Here is a 24,474-nt window from a genome sequence, read left to right on the forward strand (position 1 = left end):
CTATTAATCGTACAGCTCTACTTGCCTGTCAGCAATGTTTTTAGTTAACTTATACTGAGCAGATGCCAGGTTTGTACAAACTCCCGTGCGCATGAATGGGAATATGGCTGGACCCAGAAGATAACAGGGCAAAGAGGTCAGCAGCAGCAAGGGTACAACATGGGACATACCGCCTATCACAATACTGAAGTGTGGTGGCTTTGGCAGGCAAACCTGCCATAATGCGCAAAGCTGTGATTACTTGCACATTATGGCAAAAACCCAGGCATCAACAATGGAGCTCAATTCCACTTTAAATTGAAACTGAATGTAAAAAAGTGAAGATTTGCCATCTTATATGGTATATCTAGAGAAAGGGGGGGGGGGGGGGGGGGGAGTCTTCACCCCAATAACTTTGTCTGGAATTTCCTTGAAAAATAATGCACTTCCTGGAGATATCTCTATCTCAATGAGAGAGAGAGATTAAAAATAAAGCCAGGAACTGGCCAAGATTTCAACTGTGTATGGGCAGGCTGAATGTACCAAGCTGATCGCGCAACCAACTTGTGTACAATCAGCCTGCTAGATTTTACTTGCTCCCCCTGCAGGGAGAATACAAAGTCTCAGCAGGAGGGATTCCCCCGTCAGCATTGTGTGTATTGATGGGGAAATTGTGCAAGTTTCATTCTGGCAACCCGTGGTTGCAGGAAAGAAATTCACACCTCTATGGCCTGACCAAGGCACGCCTGGTAGCGTATACTGTAGCTTACCTCAAGCCCAAGTGATAGCAATGAAATATACAGTAGCTTCCAGAGGCTAGCATACAAAGAAACTTCAATTTATTCAATGCAAAAAAGAAAAAAAAAAATTACCTGGCATAGCCGCAGTAGCAAGCCTCCATCCCCAACTACATGATTAACAGAGGAGGAAAAAGAGTGGTACTATAGATGAGGCATGTTACTGCAAAAAAGTGTATGGAAAAATATAAATATTATATACCAAATGGACATATGAAATCATACAAATATATACACACACACACACACACACACACACAAACAAATGGATGTATTCTGCATATGGAGAATAAAAGCCGAACTGTCTTGGCATCCGATAAAATTGACAATATAAAAAAAATAATGTTCACTCATCAAGAAAGAAAAAAAGAAAGAAGTTAATCCCCACTTGAGCCGATATATCTCCTCAAGCTGATTTGTAAGCATCAGATTTTATATTTTTCAGTGAATATTTTTTTTTTTTTAAATGCCCCCCCCTTTTTTGGAAGGGCATACTGTATTTATATACTCGATTTTTCTGTACTTAGTGAATTTTTGCATTCATACTCCTGATGAGTGAACGTGATTCACGAAACGCGTAGAGTTCTTATTTTATGGGATGCCAAGACAGCTCGGCTTTTATTGTCCATATACAGCATGCATCCATGTGGGCGTGTGTGTATATATTATCACCGTATGCATTTCATATGCCCATTGGGTATATCTGTATTTAACGTTAGCCTATCTGTATATGGTTGTTTATATTTTGGAAACTATCATGCATCTCTAGACCACAAAACTGGATTTGATCAATAAAGGTTTTAAAAATGAGAAATAGAAAATAATATATATATATATATATATATATATATATATATATATATATATATATATATATATATATATATATATATATATATATATTCTTCTCAGTAACCTGCCTTACCTAAACTCACTCACTCTTTATCCTTCTCTGTTATTTAACACAATAGTGAGGCTATGGAGGATCAAGGACCAATCAGGGGAGAGGTCAGGGTTCCATGTCTGAATTGACACAGGCAGCTGTGACTCAGCTCGGGTGCCCCCATAGCAAGCTGCTTGCTGTGGGGGCACTGAATAGGAGGTAGGGGCCAGGAGCATAAAAGAGGGACCTGAGAAGAGGAGGATCTGGGCTGCTCTGTGCAAATCCACTGCAACAGAGCAAGTATAACATGTTTTTTTCCCCTATGAAAATAACAAAGGAGAGACTTTACAATCACTTTAAACTGGCTAAACACAGATAGAATTCTAACAGAAATTTGTATGGAACATTCAATTGTCTTTCCAATACTGCGCCTCTGAATTTTCTCAAAACTGCAGCTAAAAACGAATGTTAATTACACCCTACTAATGACTAGAAAAAAAAAAAAAGTTCTCATAATATTCTTACAATGAAAAATGTGAAAACAAAAAAAGTTCTGCTAGTGTATTCCTAGTTTTATATAGATCCAGAGCTGTAGTGTCTGTCAAGGGAATAAACATGCATCCCTGGTCAAGATAAGTGGTAGAGAGATACTTTGGTGGGGTCAGCAGTAGTCCAAGGAGAACAACAAAAAGACAATAGAGAAAGTACAATAAAAAGGTCTGGTGGGAACAGAAATCTGAGCCCTGGGCTTATGATAAAAAGCCAATTGCTTGCCAAAGCACTGCCCATCTATGGTAGATAAACCAGTTCCTATGCATTTAAAACTGAATAGAAGCAGAATAAAAAAAAAAAAAAAAAAAAAACATGCGATTTCACTTAGAAAGAGTGTGTGTGTGTGTGTGTGTGTGTGTGTGTGTGTGTGTGTGTGTGTGTGTGTGTGTGTGTGTGTGTGTGTGTGTGTGTGTGTGTGTGTGTGTGTTTCCACCCAGTTTGAAGGGCAACTTTGCAGGCTCCCTGGGCATAAGAGTCCTTACTAAAAGTCAGCAGCTACTGTGTTTGTAGCTGCTGACTTTAAATAGTTTGTGACTGGAACTCCACTTTAATGCATTTTTAAAATGCAACTAGCAAAATGCGTGGCTGGCTGCCCGATAGGGTCCCTATAATGTCCTGCTGTCTACAAATGGAAGTGGCAGTCAAGTTTACAGGGAAAAGTCACTGACTAATCAGAGGTTGGGGCAGAGAAGTGACTAAGCCCCAACACCCAACAAGTGGCCCAGGGGTTGCATGCGGCCCTTTGGCACTCTGCGCAGCCTCTGGGTACCCTGCATTCACTACTGTGGGGTTGACTTACTAAAACTGGGAGAGTGAAAAAATCGATTCTGCCTCCCACGGTGCCACATTTTGTAACCTTTCGTGGGGGTAGCGGGTACTTGTTTTTGACAAGTACCCATCCCCACTTCCGAGGGCTCTTGCCACAGTGAGATCCCTTGGAAGTTCTAATTGTACTTTGAGTGCAGCTGGGCTGTGCCCCCCCCCCCCCCCGCTGTCTTCTGGCAGCTGTGTGTGTGTCCCAGAAGACAGGCTGGCCAGTCACAAAGCAACTCACGCATGCACAGTAGGGAGCCGGCTGTGAAGCCGCAAGGCTCCACTGCTCCTTTCCATTACAGGCAATGACAGCGACGGAAACATCGGATGGGGTGCCGACTTCGCTGGATTCCAGGACAGGCAAGCGTCCCAATATTAAAAGTCAATAGCTACAGTATGTGTAGCCAATTTTAATTTTTCTGTTTGTGACCATGTCCCATAACATGCCTCCCAGTCTAGGGCCACCTGTCGTGTCATGCCCAAAGCCTTTGACCATATCCTGTTGTGTGTCTGACAGACCAGTCACTGATTACATGCCGCCCTTTGGTGAAGTCATGGGCTGCACTTGTGGCACCCCATAGTAAGAAAGTTGATCACCACTGGGCTAAGCTGTACTGCAAAAAGTTCAATTGAACATTAATTTTAAATTAGCTAAATACATTCTATCATAGAGGTTTAAAATGTCTAGCATCTTCTTTAGTAAGCAGCCACAGCTTGAGTAGAAAAGCCAGTCACCTGCCAGCATGCTGGAAGCAGTAGCCACTCTGCGGAGGTCTAACACCAGAGAACCCCCCCATAGGCAAAGCTCACATTTCCCAAATGGAGAGCTCTAGTTTTAACACAGACGCATGTCAGACCAGATCTCTGCTGTTTCCACACACAGAGCAAGGATCCCTATGCAGCAGGCTGGCAGACGACAGCTTTTTCTACTAAAACCAGCATATAAAAAACATAAAAACTTTTCAGACTTTGCATATTTTAAACGCCTGAAATATATTTATTTTATTTGAACTGAAAGATCAGTTTGGGCTTTAACTATAGAAGGGAAAAAAAAAAAAAGTCACCAACCTGGCAGAGCTGTGCAATTCTCAAAACAAATTTGCCAAAGCAACTCACATATTTAGTGGCGGTTCCCACTGGTGCGATGGCAGACATTGCATGTAATTCGCAGCACCACTGCTGTTCACATTACATGCGATGCCTGCATACAGATAGTATGGCTGATATCGCACCACATTCGGTCCAAACATGCACAGGACCTTTTTCTGTTCGGACCAGAATCGGATCGCAGGCATGTTCACACATATGCGATCTGATTCATGTCCCAACTGTCATTTCGCAGTGCGATACGCGAGCTGAAATGGGGGTGTTAACATATGACACTCCCCAGCAGTTTGCATATGGCAGTGTGAACTGCTGTGTGTTGGGTGCGATGCGGGAATCCACAGTTGATTTGCATGGTTCTCGCATCGCAATAGTGTGAACTGCCACTTAAAAACTGTATATTTACCAGTTTGCCTAGAGTTCAGCTCTAACCAATTAGCCAGAGCCGCATGTAAATATACCAAGTGATGACACTAGCACAGGCTCTAATCAACCTCCCAGGAAACCTGAATCCAATGTCAGAGGTAAAAACAGGCCGGTGAGTATTTCTGTAACCCGACATCCGTGAAGGGGTTAAGGCGTGATGTCAATCCCGTAGTCAGCTGCTGAACAGGTTTAAAAAAAGGCAGCAGATCATTCTTTGCACTGTAGTGATCTGCAATGAGGTGCAAAGATGAGTCAGTGCTAGAAGATAAAACAGAACTCCGGGCTCATCATATGACAAGCTCGCTTACCAGCATGCATAATGTAAAGACAGCAAGCTTTGCTCTGACAGTCAGCAACACATCCACAACACAGCGCTGTGATCTCACTGTGCTTTATACTCAATGTTCACAAATGCACAACATGAACAAGACAAAGAAGGACTGTCATGTGTTTTTATCATGGAATTCTGGGACGCCTTCACTGTCTACACTGGCATATGCTTTTATCTGTCATTAACGTCACAGAATGACTGAAGAAACAATTACATTACTCCCGTATCTGAACTGACGTGATCGTGGCATGGAATTAAATCCCTGAAACCACTGACAATGAGTGTGGGGGGCTCACCGCATCCCCTCATAGGCAACAAACAATCCTGAATGGTGATGGAAAGGTTTATTAAAAGGGACACTACTAAGCAATATCTTTAATCTCCAAGTATAATCTATATAAACATCCAATACTGAGGCTGGGTTCACACTGGTGTGAATTGGATGTGGGTTTCCCTGCATCCAATTCGCATGACAGGAGAGAGCGACTGGCCCTCAATGGAGCCGATTCACACAGCTCTGGAGCAGCCGCGGTTCACATTGGAAAAGGGACCTGTGCATCTTTGGCTCCAATTCAGGTGTAAATTCAGACATGATTCGCACCCGAAATCTATGAACAGGGACACACCCGACCCCCAGCTGTGACCCACGGCCGCATCAGTGTGAACCCGGCCTTAACCACTTCAGCCCCAGAAGATTTTACCCCCTTCCTGATCGCTTTAACTGACAATTGTGCGGTCGTGCGACGTGGCTCCCAAACAAAATTGATGTCCTTTTTTCACCCACAAATAGAGATTTATTTAGGTGGTATTTTATCTCCTCTACGGTTTTTATTTTTTGTGCTATAAACAAAGCATTATTTTTTACTTTTTGCTATAATAAATATCCCCCAGAAATAAATATATATATATATATATATATATATATATATATATATATATATATATATATATATATATATATATATATATATATATATATATATATATATATATATATATATATATATATATATATATATATATATATAAAATTTCCCTCAGTTTACGCCGATATGTATTCTCTTACATATTTTTGGAAATCGCATCTACAAAATAGGGGATAGTTTTATGGCATATTTATTTATTTAACTAGTAATGGCAGTGAACAGAGATTTTTATTGTGGCTGCGACATTATGGAGGACACAGACAATTTTGACACATTTTTGTGATCATTGGCATTAATACAGCAATCAATGCTATAAAATTGCATTGATTACTGTAAAAATTTCACTAGCAGTGAAGGGGTTAAGTGTGTCCTGGGGGAGTGTTTCTAACTGTCTGGGGGATGGGCTAGCAGTGACACGACACTGATCACTGCTCCCAATGACAATCTGTCCTGTCATTAGGCAGAATGGGGAGATGCTGTTTACATCGGCATCTCCCCGTTCAGCTCCATGACACGATCGCAACACTCCTGTTTTCTCGGCAGCCACTTTAATAGAAATTTCCGCCTCCTATGATGGGCAGAACAGTCATCAAATGGCAGTGCAGGAGACGAAACTTTCCTTTCACAGAGGCCACCGTGTAAACAGGAAATACTCCTGTATGTACGGCACTCGTCCCGCCTCCTCCCTGTCCCACCAAGGCAGCCAGCATATATATATATCTTTTGTGACCCCCCCTGGTGCTCTGGGATTCGTTGGTGGCCCACAAAAGATATACATGTCAAAATTACCAGGCGGGCCACGAATGGCCCGTGGGCCGGGCTTTGGACATGCCTGGTTTATGTCCTTTGTGAACATTTATATGTAATGCTGGCCATACACTATACAAAAAGATGCCCGAACCCGTTTTCGAAAAACAAACATTCGGCCATGAGTGTAAACTATAGTGCCATCATGTAATGACCAATAAATCGTTCAGTGGACACAAATGAATGCATTTTTGCATATACCTAGTGCAGACAATTCGGACGGGGAACACAACCTTTCAATTTATCATTCGTTAACCAGAACATTTCCAAACTTGCCCTTCGTTTTTTTGGCTCAAAAACGTCCCAACAATTATCAATTTTGTGCCCATTATCTGGCTGCAAAATTAACAAACTTTCTAAATGAATGAATTTCAGTCGATTTTCTGTATAATGTACGGCCAGCATAAAGCAAGTGTCATCTAGTCAGATGGTGATAAAGCATCAGATCAGCTTTCACATTTGCAGACAAAGGTTTTTAATTTTCCTGCACTTCAAAAATGTGTAGTATTCACATAGCTAACGTCAGCAGACAAAAACAACCTTCTACAGCCCATGTGAGAATGCAACCATTCTTATTGATGTCAAATTCCCAAAGGTTAAGTCACCAAAATTCCACGTAAACACTTAGTGCCGGTTCACACAGGGGCGACTCAGATCCGACTTCAAGTCGCCCCAAGTCACCTCAGGTTGCACAACATGTAGAAATCAATGTAAGTGAATGAGAGCCATTTTAATGCACACTACTGAAGTCGCTCCGACTTCAGAAAAGGTTCCTGTACTACTTCAATCCGACTTGTAGGCGACTGGTACCCATTGATTTCAACGGAGGTCGCCTCCAAATCGGATCTCCGTCTATACAGAGGCGACTCTCAGAGAATTATCAGCTCTCAAAAGGAGTTCCCCCCTGAGAGCTCATTCTCTGATTGGCCACGGCAAGTCACCTGGCCGGGGGCGACTTAAAGTAGTGTTGTACGTCACGTCACATCACGTTGCCTCCAAAAGTCGTGTTGCCCCTGTGTGAACCGAGCCTTAGGATCCAGAAATAGTTTGGAGATTATATAAAATGTATTTAAACCAGTTTTGCCATTCATGCCCCGCTGGGGAAATTTCACCTCCTGTCCTGAAGACCAAATAGGAGAAAAGGGGGGGGGGAGCCACCGAAATTAAAAGGTAACCCCGTGCCACTGAATAACTGTCCAAAGTATTAGTTTCTGACAGCTGAAAATTTGGGTTTTTCCCCCACCTTCAGCTCCAGTGAGCATGGTCACCAAAATAGAAAAAAAAGGAGTAAAGCCAGTCATACATGTATTGAAATTCTGCCGGTTCAGCAGGAACCAGTTAAGATTCAATCCAGAACCAATGGATTTCCCTCATTCAACTTAAGAAATCTTTACAGGTATAGCTAGCTTAACCCTCACCTGCTCATAAGATACAAAAATACACAGATGGTTGAAGTTTATATGAATTTTGCATGTCATTATGGTCACATGGCAAAATTAGGTTGGGGTGCCCCAGCTGAACTAAAGACTGTTGGATTTGCACAGACCAGGGGGCCACTGGTGACCACAAGTACAGCATGTGTGTACATGTGTCCTAATGGTACAGAGCATGCTTCCAGAACCTCCGCTTGTCCTTGGGAAAGTTTCCCAGCATGCATCACCAACTGTTAACATGTGTGAACAAGGCTCAGCGTTTTGTGGCGGGCAGTAAACACAGAGTGAGAGTCGGGCAATAAAATTAATGTTGCGAAGGTCCAACGCAACTTATTCAGGTCCAGCAGGTAGGCATACCCCATCCAGAGCCACTTACCAACTGCAACAGAGGTCTGAAGAGTTAAAGATGCCAACAACGTCTAACGTGGAGCAGAACGCGGCTTGGCTGGTCCGGCCCACACCCAAAGTGGAGGCTTTCTTAAGAGAGCTGGAAAAAGTCCCTGCATTGTCCCTACTCCTCTAGAACCTTTCCCTACCTCCAAGCACTGTCCCTGCCAGATGGGGATTCCGTTCCAATGCTAGCCACTTGCATGAAAACGCACCAAACCATCTCAAGAGGGCCAGCATCCTATTGGACAGCCGTCTCCATGTGCCTACTGAAGTCATAGCGGAACCAACATCCCCTTAATTTCCTTAACCTTCTGCAAGTTGTCGAGCGCCATCTGCACCTCCCTACACGTTGAATACGCTATTAAAAAGAATAAAAACTACCATACATGCCAGGGCATTTTATACACCGGCAAGGACAGCTTTAAAGATAGTAGTTACTATTTGATGTTTAATAGAAAGCCCAAGACAAATACTTATGCCTTAAATAAAAAAACCAAAACACTTTCTCAATGACATTGCTATATTCGATGTCACATCTGCTAGCCAAGTTACTCGATCACAGGAGCAGGGGAAGTGTTAAAAAATAAAAATAAAAAAAAAAGCTGACATTTTCAGGAAGGATTATTATAATTCTGGGTGAACATCAGCAGATCATGGCGCTGGCCTCCGTCATGTAAAATATAACTCAGCAAAACATGGCAAAAAGAAAACAAAAGGAGGAATTAAAGGCTTTGAGCCCTCTTGTTCTGTTTCAAACCCTGAATGCCATTTAATCCCAGTGCTGACGGAGAGAACTACACTATGTATTGGCCTGCAAAAGCCCCTTGTATGTCAAAGCATGGACAAGCTGTACACAACTATTAATAAACGGATCAAGAGCAAAGAATGTATTTCCTAGGACACAGTTTATATTATAAGCCGACAACCATTTACAAAATACAAGTTGTATGCAATGCGACAAACTGGTACAACAGAGCCTCAAACAATGGGCACTTCTCAGGACTCATTCTAAAAATGTCAGGTCTGTGCCCACACCAGTTCCTACATGTGGACTGACAGTATATCTTACATGAAGAAGGAAATGAAGCCCACAGCAGAATTTTCTTCCTGGTTATTCCCACGCGTGGGAGCCGCCAGTAACGGCGCACTAACTGAAGCAACGGCATGTACCTGCCATTGCTTTAGTGCGCATGTGCCAATGAGGTCGGCAGATACAGGGGATATTTCCTAAACCATGCAGGTTTAGGAAATTTCCGAGGTAGCTACAGGTAAGCCTCATTATTGACTTACCTGTAGTAAAAAGTGGATTATAAGATTTTACAGCCACTTTAACCACTTGCCGACCGCCGCACGACGATATACGTCGACAGAATGGCACGGGCAGGCATATGGGCGTATATATACGTCCCTGCCTTCCCGCGGGTGGGGGGCCCGATCGGGCCCCCCCCCCGGTGCCTGCGGCGGTCGGTATTCGTTCGGGAGCGATCCGGGATGAGGGGGCGGCCATTCATTCATGGCCACCCCCTCGCGATCGCTCCCGACGAATAGAAATGCTCCGTGACATCACTTCCTCTCCTGTAATGTAAACACAGGAGAGGAAGTGATGTAATCTCTCCTCAGTGTCGGTATTTTTCGTTCCGGCACCGAGGAGAGAGGATCGGTGAGTTGCACCAACACGACACTACACAGTAGAACATGCCAGGTACACTCACACCCCCCCTTTACCCCCCGATCACCCCCCCAATTACCCCTGCCCCCCCAGTCACAGTGACACCAATTGCATTTATTTTTTTTTTGCATTGGTGTCATTTGTGACTGTAATAACTGTTAGGGCAGTTAGGGTTAGCCCCCTTTAGTTCTAATGTGCCACCCTAACCCCCCCAATAAAGGTTTAACCCCGTGATCACCCCCCGTCGCCAGTGTCACTAAGGCTGGGTTCACATTGCAGCGGTTTATGAGAACGGATGTGATTCTCACCGCACTGCAGTGCAAATCACATCCGATCTCTGTGCGATTCGAGTTCAGCCATACAGATAGTATGGCTGAATTCGCGCCGCACCCGCCGCAAATTCGCACGGGACCCTTTTTTTGGTCCGCAGCAGAATCGGATCGCATGGGTGTTCACACCATGCGATCCGAGTTTGCAGATCGCACTGCGATATGCGAACTGATCTGGGGGTGTCATTAACATTTCACTGACACTCCCAGCAGTTCGCATAGGGCAGTGTGAACTGCCGCCGGGAGGCATGCGATGCGGGAACCCGCCGCGGATTCGTGGCGTTCCCGCATCGCTCCAGTGTGAACCCAGCCTAATAAGCGATCATTTTTCTGATCGCTGTATTAGTGTCACAGGTGACGCTAGTTAGGCAGGTAGGTATTTAGGTTCGCCGCAACTTTTTATAGCGCCAGGGACCCCCATATACTACCGCATAAAGCCCCCTGATTGCCCCCTAGTTAACCCTTTCACCAGTGATCACCATATAACTGTTACAGGTGACGCTGGTTGGGTTAGTTATTTTTTTATAGTTTCAGGGCACCCGCCATTTATTACCTAGTCTCACTAGTGTACCCCTAAATTTAGGGGTGTCTACTTTCCAAAATGGGGTCATTTGGGGGGGTTTGTGCCATCTTGGCATTTTATGGCCTTCAAAACTGTAACGCCCTTAGAAAGCCTGAAGGCGGTGCTTGGATTTCGGGGCCCCGTACGCGGCTAGGCTCCCAAAAAATCCCACATATGTGGTATCCCCGTACTCAGGAGAAGCAGCAGAATTTATTTTGGGGTGTCATTTCACATATGCCCATGGCATGTGTGAGCAATATATCATTTAGTGACAACTTTGTGAAAAAAAAATAAAAAAAAATAAAAGTTTGTAATTTTCCCGCAACTTGTGGCAAAATATAAAATATTCCATGGACTCAACATGCCTCTCAGCAAATAGCTTGGGGTGTCTACTTTCTAAAATGGGGTCATTTGTGGGGGTTTTGTGCCATCTTGGCATTTTATGGCCCTCAAAACTGTAATAGGTAGTGAGAAGTGAAATCAAAAATTTACGCCCTTAGAAAGCCTGAAGGCGGTGCTTGGTTTTCGGGGCGCCTTACGCGGCTAGGCTCCCAAAAAGTCCCACATATGTGGTATCCCCGTACTCAGGAGAAGCAGCAGAATTTATTTTGGGGTGTCATTTCACATATGCCCATAGCATGTGTGAGCAATATATCATTTAGTAACAACTTTGTGTAAAAAAAAAAAAAAAATTTTTTTTTTTTTGTCATTATTCAATCGCTTGAGGCAAAAAAATAAAATATTCAATGGGCTCAACATGCCACTTATCAATTTCCTTAGGGGGTCTACTTTCCAAAATGGGGTCATTTGGGGGGGTTTTGTACTGCCCTGCCATTTTAGCACCTCAAGAAATGAGATAGGCAGTTGTAAACTAAAAGCTGCGTAAATTCCAGAAAACGTACCTTAGTTTGTAGATGTGACAACTTTTGCGCAAACCAATAAATATACAATTATTGACTTTTTTTTTTACCAAAGACATGTGGCTGAATACATTTTGGCCTAAATGTATGACTAAAATTGAGTTTATTGGATTTTTCTAATAACAAAAAGTAGAAAATTCATTTTTTTTCAAAATTTGCGGTCTTTTTACGTTTATATCGCAAAAAATAAAAATCGCAGAGGCAATCAAATACCATCAAAAGAAAGCTCTATTTGTGGGAAGAAAAGGACGCAAATTTTGTTTGGGTACAACATTGCATGACCGCGCAATTACCAGTTAAAGCAGCGCAGTGCCAAATTGTAAAAAGACCTCTGGTCATTTACCAGCAAAATGGTCCGGTCTGAAAGTGGTTAAGCATTTCTTCAAGAGGGAGAATTGCTTTGTTGCTCTTCGCTGGACTGTCCGGCTCAAGCACATCTTTCTTGAGGACCGGTGACCAAAACCGGACAGCACACTCAAGATGTGGCCGAACTAGAGTTTTGTTAAGTGGTAGAATTATAGTTCTATCTAGAGAAAATATCCAGTACAGAACTCTGACACATTTAGATCACATCAAATATATGCTGAAAAAGATACATTCCACCTCCACCAACATTCTGGAGGCCTTGGCAGAAAAAAAAAAAAATAAATGTGCCACCTTGAGAGAGGTCCAGCAAGGCCCAGAGACATCATTGGATGTAGAATATGTATTGTACATTTCTGATGTGACCTCAGTAAAATCAGGTTTGCTGGCTTTTTCTACATTTTTAGGATTTTATTGTTGTCTGTGCCCCTGCTGGGCAGATTTTATTGTTGGCTGTGCCCCTGCTGGGCAGCCACCGTTATTTATCCTGGTGCACTGTTACTCAGGCTAAAGTGGAGGAGAGAAAAAAAATAAACATTTTTAAGAAGTTGTCTGCTATACATAAAAAGGTTACATGTTTCAATAGGAAATTGTGTCTATGGCAGTGATGGCGAACATTGGCACCCCAGATGTTGTTTTGGAACTACATTTCCCATGATGCTCAACTACACTGCAGAGTGCATGAGCATCATGGGAAATGTAGTTCCAAAACATCTGGGGTGCCAGGGTTCGCCATCACTGGTCTATGGCATTCTCAACCAAGGTTCCCCGGAAGGTTGAAAGTAGGGCCCCTTACACATTTTGTGGGTGCCGTTGGAGTCTGCCTATTCAGCGGGCAATCTTTCCAGGCAGATGGCGGGTCCATGTCTGCTCTGCTTATGCAGAGCGGACATATCCGACCACCCATAGAGGAGAGCGGGCTGTCAACAGACCACCTGTCCATTTACACTAGACTGCCATCCGATCCGTCAGATGGATGGGGAAGGGATCCTAATCTGTTTTTAGCAAATCGGATTGGAGATGTCAGTTGACACCCACCACTCCATAGAAGAAGCTGGTCCACCAGCGTGAAAGGGCCCTAAGGTATAGTTTTCCCATTGGTCTCCCAATTCATTTTCAGCAGTGTTTCCCTGGACATGAATATAAAGGTCTATGGGCCAATTCCTAACCTGTTCTGATCATCCGTGGTTCAGTCTTTTCAGCTGAACACTTTTATTCTCAGATAATAAAGCCTGTGTCTGTTATATACAGCTACAACTTATGACTTCCATACAGATCCACTATAATTATATATATATTGGTGATTTTATTATATATAGGTATATATATATATATATATATATATATATATATATATATATATATATATATATATATAAAAAACACCAATATTCCGCAAAATAGGCATATTTTATAATCCTATCACTATTTCGAAGTCTACAACCCTTTCTGGGAAGATAATTACAAGGGTGTCTTTATCCCTGCTGGATGATGCAGCAGGGTTGCCAATGTAAGTCGTATATGCCTAAGGTAATAAAAAAAATAAAAAATCTGCCAGGTTACACTTTCTAAAAAATGAACAGAAACGCCACATGAGACTTATTCAAATGAGCAATGAAATTCCATTCCTTAAAGCAACCAGAACAGATTAGCGCAATGTACGTAATGAAAGCGGATATGTGCTTGGTTGCTTTGAGTTACTGCACCCTCCTGCTGTGGAAAACTGAACACTGGTTTCAACATAGGGAGTAATGCAGATTTTTCTTGCGCACAAAAATCATAAGCTGGTTATAAAACACCCATTATGATGTAGGGGAAAAAAAAAAACACACACACAGGAATCTATTTGGGCTCCAATACGCCATAGCTATTCTGGGCTCTCCACAATCATTGGACAATAGGCAGGAAATACAAAGGTGTGAGTGAGCCGACAACTGAGAATATAACCGCAATGATGCATCTCAACAGCAGTACGAGTGAATGCAGAACACACTTCTACGTAAATCACAACACCAAACCAGTCCCTGGATTTTGCGGCTAAGATGAAGACAATGGCAAATCAGTGGAAACGGGAAAGAAAAAAAAAAAAAAAAAAAAAAAAAAAAAAAAAAAAAAAAGGCTCTGGCGCAGGAATCAGGATTGGGAAGCTGCCCGGTTGAGCTCATTAGCAGAGATGCTATGTATAGCATGACCACTGCAGATCTATATAGTCATAGGAGCTTAGGAAACACGACTACTAGAAGAGGACGGTAAAAATAGACCTGGTCATCTGGATCCTGACGTTTTAATGCTGCAAGTGGCTGAGCTTACACATCAATCATTCTCACTGAGAAACATGACAGAAAAGGGAAAAAAAAATTAATCTAAGTACATAATACGGTTTCTTACATCAAGTCACAATTATTCCACTGCAGAAGGCACTACCACTGACACCATTAAACATATTCATAGCCACAGACTGGTTATTCAGGTTTACAGGCTATTGTGGATACAGAGGCCAATTGATGAAAACACAAGTGCCTTTAAGTGTCGCCATTACCCATGGAAACCATTCAGAATAGACGTTTTGTTGTTATAATGCAGGTGAAAGAAAAAGTTTAAACGGAGCAGGCTGATACAAGCTATATAACACCAACAATTTACAGTCCTTTACATACTGTAACATTCACACCAGTCCCTGCCCATGGAGCTTGCAATCTAAGGTCCCCATCTTACATGCACACACATACTAGGGCTCAATTTAAAAAAACAAGAGCCAATGAACCTGCCAGCATATCTTGAGGGTGTAGGGAGGAAACCAGAGTACCCAGAGGAAACCCACACAAGCACAGGGAGAACGTGCAAACTCCATGCAGAGAGTGCCCTGGTTGGGTACAAACAGCAACAATACAGGAGTGTCAACAACCGTACTACCTATAGACCAGCCATTCTCAAACAAGGTTCCGTGAAACCCTAGAGTTCCTCCAGAGGTTGCTTGGGGTTTCTTGAGCTTTGGCTGACTGAGCTCCTATTTGATGGGAGCTGCATAGTTATGGGTCAATAACCCACTTGATAGAGCCAGCTGTATGACACCAATTAACTTTTTATCTGTTTGTAAGGATGGCATTCTACCACATTAACAAAGGCATTCTTCCCAGTGACCAATTGGTTTTAGCAAGGGCACCCCAAGACCTGAAAATGATTTCAAAGGTTCCTCTGGGCAGTGGTCGCCAACCTTTCGGACCTCACGGACCACTAAACTCACAATTTTTAATCCTACCGACCACTCATGAATTTTACATGCCTTATGCACACATTCTATGGCCCCCTCCCCCTGAATCACACTGTTGCCTTACACACACACACACACACACACACACACACACACACACACACACACAATGCTCTGGTTCTCTGACCCCCCCCCCCCCCCACCACCACACACACCTGCCTTATACAGACTCATCACTGGTTCTCACCTCCTTATCCAGTAGTGTACTCAAGCTCCGTGCTCCCTCCCACCGTCTGATTAGCACTACCATTGAAAGTCCCCTCAACGTCTCACTCTGCACTACTCCCGGCACCTCCCTCTGAGTTCACAGGAGCCATCGGGTATCAATGTGCTCTCACAGCATTTACTGTCAGCAAGCATTGAGAGCACTGGAAACATTGCACCATAAAGTTGATTAGCGACAGAACTCCTGGGGACCACCAAAATTTTCTCATGGTCGACGGTCACTGGTTGGCAACTGCTGCTCTACGGTAAAAAGGTTAAGAAAGGCTGCTATAGGCCCATTGCTCAGTGAATTTTTTGTTTTTTTCTTAAGGGGGTGGGGACGCAAAAAACATTCTTGTAGGAAACATTTGTGTGGCTCAGATCATCTGACTGGCGGATCGGGGCCAGGCCTTCATCCCTATACTGCAGTTTTCATAAATCATCTTAGATGGATGTTACTGCAAACATTCCTGTTTACCATACAGCGTTCCGCATTAGTTATGTAGAGCCCCAGCAGCTAACGCCACAGCCTGAACAAACCAAACAAGCATTCTGTTTACTATAGACGCCATTTCCATAAACAAAATAGAAGCTATGGTGCATTCATTGACGGAGGTCTTCTAATAGATGGCATATGCCCTGAGAGAAAAACATAGCACTTGCAAAAGCTAAAGATCAGCGTTGGAGGTGGGTGGAAAAGAAATGCGTTTAAAACTGAAAGCCTTGTGCGATATGACAAACCCACAGAGTCATTTTTATTTAATCAGATAAGTGGAATTCCTGGCCACATAAGCAGACTGCCAGAGATCCAATCTCGCACAGAGCCATTGTTACACCATCCTATGTGCAACCACTTCTTTTACAAAGGGCATCCGAACGCTACAACAAGGGCATAGAGGCGTCACAAACACAAAATCAATATATAGGATCAGTCTTTCTGTACCAGTTATCAGTAAAGCAGATCTAGAGCCACCGCCTGCATTGAAGTGAAGGGAAGATCTACCAGACATCAAACAGGGCAACATTTATCTCTCCTGGCAGTTCAAGTCTTATGGTCAGATGTAGGCAACCAATCAGCAACCACCAATTTAACTACATAAATGCCACCACTTATGCCATATTTCTTATGCCAATGATAGATACCTACTCGTAGTTAATCTAAGCTAGCATAGAATCCAGTGCTTTAAAACCTCAAATTTTTTTTTGCTCAATTATTGAAGCTGGCTCCTAAAGAAAACCCCGCTGGCTCCTGGATTCCATAATAGTTTGTCCAGCCCCGATTTAACGGAAGTCATTTCCAGGAGGTGATAAGAACCCTGCTAATTAAAGTGTATTCTTCAGTGCTGCTCAACATTGGATGTCAATGTCCAGATAACACACTTGGGAGGATTGACAGACGCACAATCAATGTGACTACTACAAGGTGACATCCAGATCACTCACTAGGCATTCTGCTAAAGGGATGCTGAATTGGTTAAAGACAGAAACAAAAAAAGATACAATATCACAGATGGAATTTTTTGGCTGTTCCCCAATTTTGGCAAACCCATGCAACCAGCCAACAAAAACTGCAAACTCATATAACCACACTACGCCAACTACTGCCAATAAAATTTATAGACATGCATACCAATGCAATGACTGGGTAATAGGAGTGCAACACAAGGACAACACAATCAAATGTGATCACTACAAGGGGACACCCAGCCTGGAGTCACCAGGCCTCTTGTGAAACATGGAAGGGGAAAAGACGAACAAAAAAGGAGCTGAACTATTAATGTTGTCCATTTTCATTATTTTGACAAATAATGTCAACAAAAAAAAAACGGAAAATGCCAGCAATGCCAATGAATTTAAGACCTGTACATCCCAATTCAATGACAGTTTAATAGGACCTGATAGCACAGACCTTAGAATTAATGTACTCAGACAGACTGGTGTCACCAGGCCTCTAAAGAAATATGGAAGGGGGTAAAAGCCTTTGAAACAAGACCAAATTGTTGGCCCATTCCCATTATTCTGACAAAATCACGCAAACAGCAAACAAAAATAGCAAAGCTTGCAAGGCCACCCTATCCCAATGAAACGAAGACCTGTACAAACGCAATTAAAAGATTGTGTCATTACACTGGATATTAGGCATTCACAGCAAAGACAAATTATATGGCCGCAACAAGGTGACACCCAGACTGATGTCACTAGGCCTCTTGCAAATTATGGAAGGGTTGAAAGACATAAAAACAAATGGAGATGCACCTTTGTTTGCATTTTTGTCGCAATAACGAAACAGGCAAAGACCTAGCAAACTGGCAACCTCACAATGCCACCCTACGCCAATAAAATGAAGACCTGCACAAATCCAATGCAAGGATTGTGTGATAGGACTGGATGTTCAGTTTTCACAGCAAGGATCACACACACACAATGTGAGCATACAGAAGGGATAAATGACATAGAAACAAAAAGATGCACCATGAACGATGGAATGGTTTGCATGATTTTGTCAGAATAATGGAAACCAGAAAAGAGCAAAAAATAAAAATGGCACTTGATTAGAGGCTCACAGCAAAAGGCAAGACAATTGATGTGATCACTACATGACAACCAGAGTCGTGTCACTAGGACCTTACAAAACATGAAAGGATCAAAAAAAAGTGAGATATATCATGAAAGACGGTTGTCAGAATAATGAAAACCACCAAACAGCTAGCAAAATAAAAAGTCAACCTCACAATGCCACCCTATGCCAACATGTACAACCCAATGCAATGACTGCGTGATGGGGAATGGATATTAGAACCTTGCAGAAGGAGACGCAAGGTCTCTTAGGACATATGCAGGGGTTAAAAGATAAAAAGGGAGATACATAAATGAAAAATGGCATCAAAATAATGAAAACAGGCTAGAGAGCTAGCAAAAAAGGATCCCTCACAATGCCACCCTATGCCAATGACGACCTGTACAAGCTAATGCAATGACAGCGTAATGGAACAGGATATTAGGTGCTCACATCAAAGACAAAAACGATCAATGCGATCATTACAAGGTGACACCAGACCAATGTCACTAGGCCTCCTGTGAACTATGGAAGGATTAAAAGACATTGAAACAAAAAATAAAAAATAAAAAAAGGGAGCTGCAACACGAAATATAGAATTGTTTTAAATGGTTTTGTCATAATGGAATCTGGAAAAGAGCTAGCAACCTCACAATGCAACCCTATGCCAGTTGTGCCAATAAAGACCTGTACAAGCCAATGTAATAGGACTAGATATTAGGTGCTCACATCAAAGACATGGTCATTACAAGGTGACACCCAGAGCAATGTCACTAGGCCTCTTACAAAATACGAAAGGGTTAAAAGACAAATAGAAATTGCCCCTAGCAACCTTACAATGCCACCCAATGCCAGCTGTGCCAATAAAATCCTAACAACCCAATGCAATGACTGCATAAAAGATCTAGCAAAAAATAAGACTCTATATTGGATGCTCAAAGCAAATGCAAGACAATGGATGTGATCGCCACAAGGGGACAACCAGACCGGTATCACTAGGCCTTTTACAAAATATGGAAGGGCTTCAGAGACCAAAGATGCACCATGAAAGAGGGTTTTGTCAGCATAATGAAAAGCAGGCAAAAACCTAGCAAAAAAAATAAAAAATGGCAACCTTGCTATGCCAACGAAGACCTGTATAATAAAAGGGACCGATGTGATTGTACAATATATAAAGCGCTGCATAAATTGACGGCGCTATACGAGTACCTGTAATAAATAAGCCAATGCAATGACAGCGTAATGGGACTCGATTTTAGGTGCTCAGAAAGACAAGACAATCAATGTGATCATTACAAAGTCACACCCAGACCGATGTCACTAGGCCTCTCGTGAACAATGGAAGGGTTAAACCGCAAAGAAAAAAGAAAAAAAAGAAAACATGAAATATGGACTTGTTTGTATGCGTTTGTCATAATCGAAACAGGAAAAGATCTAGCAACCTTACAATACCACCCTATGCCTACTGTGCCATTGAAGACCTGTAAAACCCAATGCAAAGAGATAGCAATGGGATATTAGATGCTCACAGCAAAGACAAGACAATGTGATTAATACAAGATGACAACCAGACAGATCTCACTAGGCCCCGTGAACTACGAAGGGGTTAAGAGACATTGAAACAAAAGGGAGTACCACATGAAATAAGGAATTGTGTGAAAGGTTGTTATAATAATGGAAACCAGCAAAGAGCTAGAAGCCTCACACTGCAACCCTATGCCAGTTGTGCCAATGAACACCTTTACAAGCCAGTGCAATGACTAATGGAAACAGGCAAAGAGATAGCAGAAAATGGGACTTGGTGTTAGATGCTCACAGCAAAGGCAGGACAACCAATGTGATCATTACAAGGAGACAACCAAAAATGGCCACTTACAACATTTGGAAGGGTTAAAAGACAAAAGGGAGATACATCATGAAAGATGGTTTTGCCAGAGAATGGAAACATGCAAAGAGCTAGAAAAAAATTGCAACTTAAAAATGCCACCCTATGCCAGCAAAGACCTGTACAAGCCAATGCAATGATTGTGTAATGAGAATGGATATTAGGAACTGACAGCAAAGATGGGACAAGCAATGTGATCACTGCAAGGTGACAACTAGGCCTCCAACAAAATACAGAAGGGTTAAAAGACAAAAGCGAGATACATCTTAAAAGATGGGTTTGTCAGAAGAATGGAAACGGGCAAAAAGCTAGCTGAAATAAAATCCACCTTACAATGCCACCCTATGCCAGTGAAAATCTGTACAAGAAAATGCAATGACTGGGTATAATGGGGCTGGATATTAGGGGCTCACAGCAAAGACAAGACCATAACTGACCACTACAAGGTGACACCCAGACCAGTATCACTGGGCCTCTTACAGAATATGGAAGGGTTAAAAATGGGAACTAGCAATGCCACCCTACGCCAGCTGTGCCAACGAAGACCTGTACTACCCAATGCAGTGACAGTGTATTGGGACTGAATATTAGGTGCTCATATCAAAAGACAAGTCAAGCAATTGGTCATTACAAAGAGACAACCAGACCTCTACCAAAATGTTGAAGGGTTAGAAGACAAAAAAGGGAAACTGGCAAAGAGCTAGCAAAAGATCGCAACCTTAAAATGCCAGCAAAGGGCAGTACACGCCAATGCAATGACTGTGTAATGGGAATGGAGATGAGGCAATGACAGCAAAGATGGGACAATCCATGTGATCACTGCAAGGTGACAACTAGGGATGGGACAATCAATGTGATCACTGCAAGGTGACAACTAGGGATGGGACAATCAATGTGACAACTAGGCCTCCTACAAAATATGGAAGGGTTAAAAGAAAAAAAAAAAAAAAAAAAAAAAAAAAAAAAAAGGGAGCTACATCTTGAAAGATGGTATTGTAAAGAGAATGTTAACAGGCATCCTTACAATGCCACCCTATGTCAACTGTGCCATTAAAGCCCTGTATAAGCCAATGCAATGACAGTATAATAGAACTGGATATTTGGTGCTCACATCAAAGACAAGACAACCAATTAGGCATTAAAGTGACACCCAAACCGGTATTACCGGGTGCCTTAAAAAATATGGAAGGGTTAAAAGACAAAAGAAAAATGGAAACAGTAAACCTCACAAGGCCACCCTATGCCAGCTGTGCCAATAAAACCCTGTACAACTCAATGACTGTGCAATGGGACTGGAGGTTAGGTGCTCACAAAGACAAGCCAACCAATCAGTCATTACAAAGCAACACCCAGACCGGTGGCATTGAGCCTCTTAAAAAACATGGAAGGGTTAAGAGACAAAAGAAAAATGTAAAACGGGCAACCTCATAAGACCACCCCATGCCAGGCAATAAAGACCTGTACAACCCAATGCAATTACTACAATGGGACTGCATATTAAAGGTGCTCAGATCAAAGAAAAGCCAACCAATTGGTCATAAGGTGACACCTGAGCCTCTTCCAACATGTTTAAAGGGTTAAAAAGAGGTAACAAAAATGCCAACCTCCCAATGGCATCCCATGCCAATAAAACCCTGTCCAACCCAAGGCATTGACTTAGGACTTGGTAATAGGTGCTCAGATCAAAGAGAAGCGGATTGTATTGTGGTCTGGGTAGAGTGACCAAAATATGGAAGGGTTAAAAGAAAATGGAAACTGGCAACCTCACAAGGCCACCATATGCCAATAAAACCCCATACAACCCAATGACAGCGTAACAGGACTAGCTATTAGGTGCTTACATCAAAAGACAGGCCTGGTCATTACAGGGTGACAGCCAGGCCTCTTCTAAAATACTAAAGGTTTAAAAAAATGCCAACCTCCCAAAGAAAATATATGCCAATGAAGCCCTGTTTGACCCAATGCACTGACATAGGAGTGGATATTAGGTGATCGGATCAGAGGACCAACCATTACATGGTGACACCCAGACCTCATCCAAAATATTGAAGACAAATGGAAAGAGGCAAACAATGCCACCCTCCCAATGCCACTCTATGCCAGCTGTGGCAATAAAGGCCGGTATAACCCAAAAACACTGACATAGGACCGGATATTAGATGAAAGAGAAGCCAACCAACCTGTCATTAGAAGGGATCGGGAAGAGGCATGAGATGGCATGAGTGGGCACCTACCTGGTGGTGGTTGTAGTTGTTCCTCTGTTGTAGGTAGGCAGCAGCCTGGTGGTGTTGCGGGTTGAGTTGCGGGCTGACCGGGGATCTCCGGCTCTGCTGCTGCTGTTGGCTGATGTTGATCTGGGCAGAGAAGGGGCTCTGGAATCCGGGCACATTGATGCCAGGGCAGGGGTTGGCAGACACCGGGGAGAAGCTGTGGAAGAAGGCCGGGTTGATGGAGGAAGGGATGCCGGGGTAGAAGCTGTCAGGCTCCGGGCTGTGCAGGGCATTGAGGTTGGCAGGGTGGGGCGCTCCCCCCGCCGGTTGCTGTTGTTGGCTCTGCGGCTGTGGCGGAGGGGGGGACGAGGTCTGTACCGACCAGGGGGTCCCGAATCCGGGCAGGGAAGGAGAAGATCCGGGGCTGTGCTCGGCCGGTCCGGTGAACGAGCTCCCTAGGAGGAGATGTCCGCCCTGCGCCTCCATCTGTAGCTTGGACTTGTGAGGCAGACAAGGGGGAGAAGCATGGGGGTCCGGGGCGGGTGGGGGCCCCTCCTCACCGGAGCTGGATGAGCAGGAGGAGGAGGAGGAGGAGGACGGCGAGGCCGGCACTAACTTGTCGGGAGCCGAATCTACACCGAGCTCCTCCGCCTTGGGGTGACCGACCTCCCCCGGATGGTGCAGCTCCTCCCTGTACGGAGCGCCCTCCCCGGGGCTCAGCTCCTTCCGACCCCCGGCCTTACTCAGCTTCCCTCCGGACACCCCCAGCAGCAGCTCGTCCTGCATCCCCTGCGGGTATCCCGGCAGGAACAGGCCGCTCCCCCCCGCCGGGTACTGCGGGCTGCTCCGGTACGTTCCCCCGCCGGAGCCGAACAGACCGCCGGCACCTCCTCCGCTCCCTCCGCCGCCGGCGGCTGTCTGCAGTAACCCGAAGCCGTAATCCCCCATAGAGCCCTCCGCTATAATACACTCCGAGACACTATATACACGGGCTATGTACACCGGGCACGGCTTGTCATGTTACTGGGGGGGATGGAGGGTTGGAGGGGCACCGTATGGATCGGGAGTGCTTTGTACTGGGAAGGGGCTGTGCTGTCCGCTCTCACCCCCTCCTCTCCTCCGTATGCCGGCCCGCCGACCGCACAGCCCCATTAAGAAGCCCGGAAGACGCGTCAGTGTGACGTCCTCCGCCCGACCATTAATATTCATCGCCACCGACCTACCGGGACCGGCTCAGCCCCACCTACCTACCGGGGCAGACCCTCTCCTCCCCGCCCGACCATTAATATTCATCGCCACCGACCTACCGGGACCGGCTGTACCCCTCCTACCTACCGGGGCAGACCCTCTCCTCCCCGCCCGACCATTAATATTCATCGCCACCGACCTACCGGGACCGGCTCAACCCCACCTACCTACCGGGACAGACGCTCTCCTCCCCGCCCGACCATTAATATTCATCGCCACCGACCTACCGGGACCGGCTCAACCCCTCCTACCTACCGGGACAGACGCTCTCCTCCCCGCCCGACCATTAATATTCATCGCCACCGACCTACCGGGACCGGCTCAACCCCTCCTACCTACCGGGACAGACGCTCTCCTCCCCGCCCGACCATTAATATTCATGCCTACCGGGACCTGCTTAACTCTCTCCTCCCCACCTACCTACCAGGACAGACCCTCTCTCCCCCCACCATTAATATTCACCCCGACCGACCTACCAGAACAAATTTAACCCTCTTCTCCCCACCTACCGGCACAGGCTTAACCCTCTCCTCCCCACCTACCGGCACAGGCTTAACCCTCTCCTCCCCACCTACCGGCACAGGCTTAACCCTCTCCTCCCTCCCTACCGGCACAGGCTTAACCCTCTCCTCCCCACCTACCGGCACAGGCTTAACCCTCTCCTCCCTCCCTACCTACCGGCACAGGCTTAACCCTCTCCTCCCTCCCTACCTACCGGCACAGGCTTAACCCTCTCCTCCCTCCCTACCTACCGGCACAGGCTTAACCCTCTCCTCCCTCCCTACCTACCGGCACAGGCTTAACCCTCTCCTCCC

General features: G+C 44.4%; 1 protein-coding gene across 8 annotated transcripts in view; it reads right to left on the minus strand.

Moving 5' to 3' along the window:
- The window catches only part of CPEB2 (cytoplasmic polyadenylation element binding protein 2), a 130,863-nt gene extending 106,950 nt beyond the window's left edge, over nucleotides 1-23,913 (minus strand). For 3 of the 8 annotated variants that reach the window (XM_077477771.1, XM_077477770.1, XM_077477762.1), the window contains exon 1: nucleotides 22,436-23,912. In XM_077477771.1, coding sequence (XP_077333897.1) covers nucleotides 22,436-23,359 — 924 coding nt within the window. In that variant the 5' untranslated portion in view covers nucleotides 23,360-23,912. Of the gene's footprint in view, nucleotides 1-22,435 lie in introns of all 8 variants that reach the window. The other 5 variants (XM_077477765.1, XM_077477764.1, XM_077477769.1 and 2 more) reach the window with 3 other exon arrangements.
- Between the last annotated feature and the right edge of the window lie 561 nt (nucleotides 23,914-24,474).

Source organism: Lithobates pipiens, unplaced genomic scaffold, assembly GCF_037356315.1.
Source record: "Lithobates pipiens isolate NorthernLeopardFrog02 unplaced genomic scaffold, aLitPip1_a1.2 Scaffold_13, whole genome shotgun sequence".
NCBI lineage: Eukaryota > Metazoa > Chordata > Amphibia > Anura > Ranidae > Lithobates > Lithobates pipiens.